Below are 9,199 nucleotides of genomic sequence, written 5' to 3' on the forward strand. Positions count from 1 at the left end.
GAAGACTGGGCGTGCCACTTGAGCAACCAGGCGTGCCACCCCAATGCACAAAGGACCAAAAGCAAGGACTGGGCGTGCCACTTGGTATCGAAGGCATGGCACGCCAACCTTGGCATTTCAATATGGCGTGCCACTTGAAGACTGAGGCGTGGCACACCAACCATTAGAACCAAGACAAGATCATGGGCGTGGCACGCCAGCCTTTAGGCATGGCACGCTGGTTTAAGTTTCCAGAGAGGATGAAGGAGGCCAATTACATGGGGCGTGCCACTTGGTATCAAAGGCGTGGCACGCCATTCACTATTCTTCATTTAAGCATGTCACTTGAGTAGCCAGGCGTGGCATGCCAATGTCATTTAGAAGAGAAGCATTGGGGCTTGCCACTTGAGCTCGTGGTGTGGCACGCCAAACAGAGCAATCACTCACTCACATGAGGGGCGTGGCACGCCAAACCCTCCACGCTAGTTCAACTTTCCAGAGAAGCCTAGCCAAGCATAAAGCAAGGGCATGGCACGCCAGACCTTGGGCGTGGCATGCCAGTACAAGTTTCCAGAGGCAAAGAGAAGTGAGAAAGGCAAGGGGCGTGCCACTTGAGCTCGAAGGCATGGCATGCCAACACAAGAAATCCACTACGGCGTGCCACTTGAATTCGAAGTCATGGCACGCCAAGGTTGAGAGAGGGACGAGCGTGCCACTTGAAGGAGTAGGCGTGGCACGCTAGAGAAGTGCCAGCCACACGCCAGCTAAGAAGTCATGCTTATTGAGTGTTTTTTTTTTCCTCCAAAATGTAATTTTCCTTTTTCACTTTTGTAATTCTTTTATTTTACTAGGAGTAGTATAAATAACCCCCAAGGAGTACTAAAGAAGGGGGTTAAGCAGTCAATTTTAGATCCACTTTTACACTTCACTTTTGAGTACCTTTTGAGATATGAGTAGCTAACTTCCCTCTCATTGAGAGAGGGAGCTCTGTTGTACTTGATGGATGAATGATAGTGAAATCCTTCTTCTCTTCATCTTCTCTTTGATTTGCTAGAAGAAATTTCGTTCTTCATTCTAGCATTCAATTATCTTGGAAAAGAGATTGAATGCAATTGGGTTTCATGGGAACCTTGGGAAAGAAAACATGAAACCATGCTTGAAATCCCTTCTCACACTAGAGTAGAATATGGGTTTTGGTGTTTGGATATGTGACATATAATCCTCCCTCTACATGGACCTATGATGGTGTGTGGTATAATCAGGGACCAAGCATATCTCTCTTCATGAGCAATTAGACCAAGGAATTGACTATTGATCAAGATCTGAGAGATTGAGTCACCAAGGGATTGGGGCTCAATCAATCATGATTGCCAAGAGGTCAATGAGCTGCATGATTGAAGAGGATATAAGCTAGATTTGATCCAAAGAGACAACATCTCCCAATCTCAATGAATCTCCCCATTCTTATCTATCCATTTCTTATTAGCTTAATTTTACATTCAGCAATTCCACATTCCCATTTACATTTAAGTCATTTATGATTCTGTCCTTTACTTTCTGCCATTTATATTTCTGCACTTTATTGCTTTTCTTTATATTCTAGTCATTTACATTTATGTCATTTATAATTTTGCACTCTACAATCCTATTGATCCACTTGACTAATTCATCAATTGATTAAAACTGCTCGAATTTACCAATCTCTGTAGATACGATCCCACTCCACTGTGGGTTATTACTTGACGATAATTTTGGTGCGCTTGCCAAAAGGACTAATTCACCAATTTTGAATGGGGTGTGAATTCCAGTCATCAAGCACAGTGGAAAAGGAAATTCAAAGGCAAGCCCATTCAACTAAGAAGGGTTGACCTTAAGCCCATAGCTAGAGGATAGTTAGAATTCATCCAAAGATCCATTGTTAAAGCCTTTTGTTGATTGATAATTGGAAATTACTAATTGATTTGAACGACACTAACTCTAGTCTCTCCTTAGCATTTGACTAGGACTTGTGGACTCAAATTCTTTATCTCTACTTGACTTTCCTTCATAGTTAGAGGTTAACTAAGTGGAGCAATAACCAATTCTCATCACAATTGTTTGAGGCAATGAGGATAGGAATTTCAATTCCCAACCCTAGCCAAGGCTTTTACATTGATTAATTGTCATTTACCCTTGCTTAGTTCAATTTCTTGTGTCCCTTAGCTGTTATTTGTTCTTTACTTTTATGCAAGCTTGTTTACATTTCTTGCATTCAACCTCAAACACCAAGAGAACTCCTAACCAATAATGTGCATCTTAGGGCAACTCCTAGGGAGAACGACTCGGGACTAATACTCTCGGTTATTGATTTTGAATTGTGGACACACATTTTCTATGTTTGATGCGTTATAGCTTGTTGGTTTAGACTATACTCACGACATAATTCTATTGGAAAAAATTCTAAACCAACAAAATATCTCTCATCAAAATAGCACCGTTGCCGGGGAGTTGCATATGTGTGTCATGTTGTTGGTTAGTGTAAATATGTGGATATGTGAATACCTGCATTCTTTCTTGAATGTTTGCTAGTTCAATTGTTAGTTAGGATTGATTTTTGTTTAATGCATCTTGTTGTCATGAGCCCTATGCTTCTTTCATTAAATGACGCGTTCACTACTGGATCCTAGTTTAGCCCCTTTTGATTCATAAATTGAGAGAACTATCTCACATCATAGGCAAGCTAGGAGACGATTAGCCTTTGGAGGTTGTGAAAGGGTTCCTACCATTTCACCAACCGTATCCGAGGGTGAATCGGACACATCATTTGAGGAGGAAACCATCTATTCTTCCATCGATACTACTAATACTTCTTCTATTGATCTAGGTAGCAAAACCATGGCTGCTCCAAGGAGAGTCACTCTTAAGGAAGCCGGTGCTCCGGACTTTATTCTTCAACCGCTTCAAGTGCGTCATCCAGAGTTAAACGCTAATTTTGAACTCAAGACCACCTTGATTCATCTTCTACCCATGTTTTATGGACTCTCCGCCCAAGATCCTGTTAGACACCTTAGAGACTTTCAAGGTGTATGTTCAACAACTAGGCAGGAGGGTTCCAATGAGGTTGCTATTTGGTTGTTTGCTTTCCCATTCTCTCTAGTGGGAATAGCCAAAGAGTGGTTCTACACTTTGCCCGATGAGATTGTTAGTGATTGGAATTTGCTTAGAAGGAAATTCTTAGATAAATTCTTTCCTCCGGAGGTGACAGATAGATTGAGGAAAGAAATATCATGCATTGTCCAAGGTGAAATGGAAACTCTATACGAGTATTGGGAATGGTTTCGAAGGCTTCTTGACTCATGCCCTCACCATATGATTAACACTCTAGTGTTGATTAGCTATATTTGCCAAGGAACGAAACCACAAGACAAGATCCTTTTGGATGCTTCAAGCAATGGTTCCATGACAAAGTATAGAATAGCGGAGGAGGCATGGCAATTGATCACCAATTTGGCCGAGTCCACCCGACACGCTAGACAAAGAAACCATCATCCAAGAGCAATAAATGAAGTTTCTACTACTGGTGAGACTGATGCCCTTACCAAGACCTTGGGAGAAATGACATATATTCTCAAGCAACTCCAACTTAATCAACAACAACTCCACCTCCCCAAACACAACATAGTCAACAATTGGTCCCCCAAAGAGTGTGTAAAATTTGCTTTTGTTACAGCCATTACACTGATGAATGCCCAAACCTCCAAGGTTATCACCAACATGGAGGAAACTATAATCAAGGAGGTAATTTCAATCAAGGGTGGCAAGATAACTCCAACCAAGGATGGAGAGACAATTATTATCAAGGAAGAAGGGACAATAGTGGGAACCAAAGATGGAACAACAACAACAACCAACAAAACCGATACCAACAAAATCCTCCATACCAAAACCAAAACCAAGGAAGAGCCTACCAAACCTACCAAGCACCTCATCAAAAGCAAACACCTCCACCCAACCAACCACAAGCCCCCTAAATCACTTTTCCTTCTCCTTCTTCCAACCAAGATGAGACACTCCGCTCCATCCTCCAAGGACAAAAGGAGCTTCAAACCATACTTGCCTCAAGCCTTATCAGTCTTACCTCTGCCGTCCAAGCCCTTCTTTCCCATATGGAACCAACCCCTACCTCTACCACTCAACCCTCAAGCTCAAGTGCCTTACCCTCTCAACCTTTACCCAACCCCAAGGGTGGCATCAATGCCATCACCTTGAGGTCCGGCACCAAATTGTAAGAGAGGAGTCATAAAGAGCTAAGTCCAATAAAGGTCACTCAAGATAAGGATGTGGTTGAGATAGAAGAAGTTGAAGAGGAGGATGAATCCTAAGAGGTAGTTGAAGAAGTGATTGCTCAACCAATGGGTGGAATACCTAAGGATGGGGATGTCTTCAAGAAGCTACTCCAATCCCATTTCCCACATTGGCAAGGAAGACTAAGAAGCGACTTGAGTTGGATCCCAAAATGGTGGAGATGTTCAAGAAAGTTAAGGTAACCATTCCTTTCTTTGATGCTATCTGCCAAGTACCTAAATATGCCAAGTTTCTAAAGGACCTATGCATGAACAAGGAGAAGCTTAATAATTTAGAAACTATTCCATTGGGAAGCTCAATCTCCGCTTTAATGGATGATATACCGGAGAAGTGTGGTGACCCCGGCCCTTGCCTAGTTACATGCACCATAGATGGGGCCCAATTAGTTGATTGTATGTGCGATCTTGGCGCTTGTGTGAGTATTATGCCTTTATCTGTCTATGAGGTTTTGAAGCTTCCATCGTTGAAACAGTCGGCCGCCCGGTTCGTTTTGGTAGACAAAAGCATAATCTCCGTAGTTGGTATTGCGGAGGATGTTCTAGTGAGTATAAAGGGGTTGGTCTTCCCGATTGATTTCCATATTCTAAAGATGTCCCCTAGTGATTCGGGGAGGACCTCATCTATCTTGCTTGGAAGGCCGTTCTTGAAGACCTCTCGGTTCAAATTGGATGCATTTTCGGGTAGCTATTCGTTCGAGATCGATGGAATAGAAGTGAGCTTTAATCTTGATGAAGCCATCAGACATCCACCGGAGGATCATTCTATCTTCCGATAAGATTTGATTGATAATGTTGTGGCCAAAGTCCACCATGATGATTTTGATGGAAAGAGTATGATTCAAGACCTAAGTGTGGGGAGTTCCCATAAAAGTGAAGAAGATGCCTTATCACCTCCAATGTCAGCGGATGACAAAGTGCCGAGTCATGAACAAAATGTAGATTTGAAACCACTCCCATCCCACCTAAAATATGCCTTCCTTGAAGATTACCAAAAGCTCCCGGTAATTATTGCAAAGGAGCTCTTCTCCCACCAAGAGGAGAAGTTGCTTAATGTCTTGAGGAGGAACAAGAAGGCCATTGGGTGGAGCTTGGCGGACTTAGTTGGCATTAACCCCCAAGTATGTGAACACCAAATTTTCCTATACGAAGGAGCTAAACCCGTTCGACAACCTCAAAGGCGTCTAAATCCTACCATTCTAGAGGTTGTGAAGAAGGAGGTCACCCAGTTATTAGAAGCGGACATTATTTGTCCGATTTCGAATAGTGAATGGGTGAGCCCCGTCCAAGTAGTTCCAAAGAAATCTGGTGTTACTACAATCAAGAATGATAAGGGGGAGCTTATAGCCACAAGGGTCCAAAACTCATGGAGGGTGTGTATTGACTATCAGCATTTGAACTCAGCCACTAGGAAGGATCACTTCCTATTGCTGTTCATCGATTAAATGCTTGATCGCCTATGCGGTAAATCTCATTACTGTTTCTTAGATGGCTATTCTGGTTATTTTAAAATACACATTGCTCCAAAAGACCAAGAAAAAACCACCTTCACATGCCCTTTCAGAACGTATGCGTATAAAAGAATGCCGTTTGGCTTGTGCAATGCACTGGCAACATTCCAAAAGTGTATGATAAGTATATTTGCGGATCTTTTGGAGCATTACATGGAGGTGTTCATGGAAGATTTTAGTGTCTATGGGGATTCCTTTGCTCTTTGTCTAGACAATATTGCAAAAGTATTAGAGAGGTTTACTAAATCAAACCTTGTATTAAATTTTGAGAAATGCCATTTTATGGTTAGACAAGGTATTGTTTTACGGCATATTGTCTCTAATGATGGGATCTCTGTTGATCCAGCAAAGGTCAATGTTATTTCAAGTTTGCCTTACCCCTCTTCTGTGAGGGAAGTTCGTGCGTTTCTTGGACATGCAGGTCTTTACCGGCGATTCATTAAGGACTTTAGTAAAGTGGCACTACCTCTCTCTCGATTATTGCAAAAGGATGTGGAATTTGATTTGAGTGAAGAGTGCATGGAGACCTTTGACAAGCTCAAGATTGCTTTGACCCAAGCTCCCATAGTGAGAGGGCCGGACCGAACTAGACTATTCGAAATCATGTGTGAGGCCTCAAACTACGCGGTGGGAGCGACGCTAGCTCAGCGCGAGGGTAAAAATCTTTATGTCATTGCCCATGCCTCTAAAACTTTAGATAGAGTGCAGTCCAATTATACTACCACCGAAAAGGAATTGCTTGCTATTGTCTTTGCCTTAGATAAATTTCGGGCTTATTTACTTGTCTCTAAGGTGGTAGTATACTCGGATCATGCGGCATTGAAATATTTGTTGGCCAAAAAGGAATCCAAACCAAGGTTGATCCGATGGATGTTGCTACTGCAAGAATTTAACCTAGAAATCAAAGATAGGAGTGGTTCGCAAAACTTAGTGGTAGACCACTTGAGTCGCTGATAAACCCATATTTTATGATATATATTGTGTTTAATTTAAGTGATTTATTCAACCCTTCACCTACTTATTCATGTAAATTGCATGGTTTTACTTCCCCTTCCTTATTATGTGATATATGCGAAATACATGTTTCCTATGCTTTGAAATTATTTATTTTAATTATCCTTTATTACCATTTGATGCCGTAATTTGTGTGTTGAAAAGTTTCAGATCTTCTAAGGCAGGAATGACTTAAAGAATGGAAAGGAAACATACAAAAATGGAAGAAAAGCACAAAATGGAGTTTTCGAAGAAACTGGCACCGACGCGAACGCATGGATGATGCGGCCGCGTGCCCAGCGCGAAAAGGCAGCGACGCGAACGCGTGACTGACGTGGACGCACGCCATGAGCAGAACACAGATGACGCGTACGCGTGACTGAAGCGAACGCGTGACAAGAAAAACTCCAGATGACGTGACCGTGTGACCCTCGCGGACGCGTGACAGATGCCACACACCAGAAACTGCAGAAAATGCCCCCAGCGATTTCTGAAACCCTTTTTAGCCCAGATCCAAGTCCAGAAAGCACATATTAGAGGTTATAAAGTGGGGGAATGCATCCATTCAGAGGGAGCTCTCGAATTATTCACTTTTCATAGTTTAGATGTCGTTTTTAGAGAGAGAGGTTCTCTCCTCTCTCTTAGGTTTTAGGATTAGGATTTCTTATTATTTCAATTTAGTATTCCAACTCCTTATCAGGTTCAATATTTCTCTTACTTTATATTTCTCTTTTACTTTCAGATACTTTAATGCTTTCCTTTAATTACTTATGTTGCCAGATTGGTTTATGAACTCTTTATGTTTGAATTGATTTTCTCTTATTAATGCAATTGAGGTATTTCAGATCTAAGATTCTTATTTAGCTTTTCATATTCCTGGCTTAAATTGATCGATTGGTAACTCTGGAGTTGTCAAACTCATCGTGATTGATAATTGTTATCTTTGCTGATTGATCTAAAATTCCTATAACTCTAGTCTCTCCTTAGGAATTGACTAGGAATTTAGGTGTTAAATTGATTTACCCACTCGACTTACCTTCACAGTTAGAGGTTGACTTAGTGGAGAGCAAAATATAATTCTCATCACCATTGACTTAGTTAGAGGTTTATTTATTTATTTTATTTGTCATTTAAATTACTTGTTCCCTACCTTTGAAAACCCCCAATTTACAAAACTCATAATCAATAATAAGAACACCTCCCTGCAGTTCCTTGAGAAGACGACCCGAGGTTTAAATACTTCAGTTATCAATTTATTTAGGGTTTTGTTACTTGTGACAACCAAAACGTTTGTAAGAAAGGACTTTCGTTGGTTTAGAAGCTATACCTGCAACGAGAATTTATCTGCGAATTCCTAGACCACGAAAAAGTTTTCTCTTCAAAATGGCGCCGTTGCCGGGGAACTACAAACGTGTGCCTTATTATTGGTTATTGTAAATATTTTTTTTTATTTGTTTATTTGTTTTTGTTTTTCCCTTTTTATTTTTATTAGCTACTATAAATTCTCACCCATCTCGCTTTGAGTTTGGTTCTAATATTGTTGAAGGGAACGGAAGTTATAGTAGGAACATGCATCAAGGTCAGAGCAATCAAAGATGGGTGGAGCCACAAGGACTTGATCAACCCTTTAGGCAACAACACCCTCTACAGTATCACAGACGAGGACCACTTTACAATGCATACCAAGCTAATAGATATGGTGGACAACCTTGTAACTACCAATAAGCCCCACCCTGTGCTTATAGACCATCCTCTCAACATAACTTTGAACCACCACACTCACAAGTTCCTTTTCACCATTCACCACCATATGACCCTTATCCACCACAATCCCAATGCAATTACTCCCAAGAACTACCACATTCTTATTTTGAACCTTCTCCTCCAACCAATGAAACCTCACACCCACCCCAACCTCCAGTGAATGACAAACTTCGTGTTCTTTTTCAAGGGCAAGCAAAGATAGAAAAGGGCGTACTGGAACTCACTACTGCCGTAACTAAGGTAGTAAATTTAATAGCTTCCCGACATCTGAGAACTCAAGGTACTCCCATGGCTGCATGTGGAGAATTGATGAGAGAACTTTTGCGTGGTCTAGAAATTTGCGGATAAATCCTCGTTGCAAGTATAGTTTCTAAACCTTCGAAAGTCCTTTCATACAAACGTTTTGGGTGTCACAAGTAACAAACCCCTTTAAAAATTGTTAACCGAGTATTCAAATCTCGGGTAGTCTTCTCAAGGAACTGCAAGGAAGTATTTTCTTATTATTGGCTATAAAAGTTGTAATCGGGGTTTAGAAGGTGAGAAACAAGTGATTGAATGACAAGTAAAATAAATGGCAATTAAAATAAATAAATACTGTAAAGCAAACTTCTG

At 41.1% G+C, this 9,199-nt stretch overlaps 1 protein-coding gene across 1 annotated transcript; it reads left to right on the forward strand.

The window, feature by feature from the left end:
* Positions 1-2,853: 2,853 nt before the first annotated feature.
* LOC107610132 (uncharacterized) lies at positions 2,854-5,098 on the forward strand. Its single transcript, XM_016312217.1, has 2 exons — positions 2,854-3,952; positions 4,389-5,098. The coding sequence occupies exons 1-2, from the start codon at positions 2,854-2,856 to the stop codon at positions 5,096-5,098; spliced, it is 1,809 nt and encodes a 602-aa protein (XP_016167703.1).
* The last annotated feature ends 4,101 nt before the right edge of the window (positions 5,099-9,199 follow it).

The sequence above is a fragment of the Arachis ipaensis genome, chromosome B1, assembly GCF_059453495.1.
Source record: "Arachis ipaensis isolate K30076 ecotype BB chromosome B1, ASM5945349v1, whole genome shotgun sequence".
NCBI classification, from domain to species: Eukaryota; Viridiplantae; Streptophyta; class Magnoliopsida; order Fabales; family Fabaceae; genus Arachis; species Arachis ipaensis.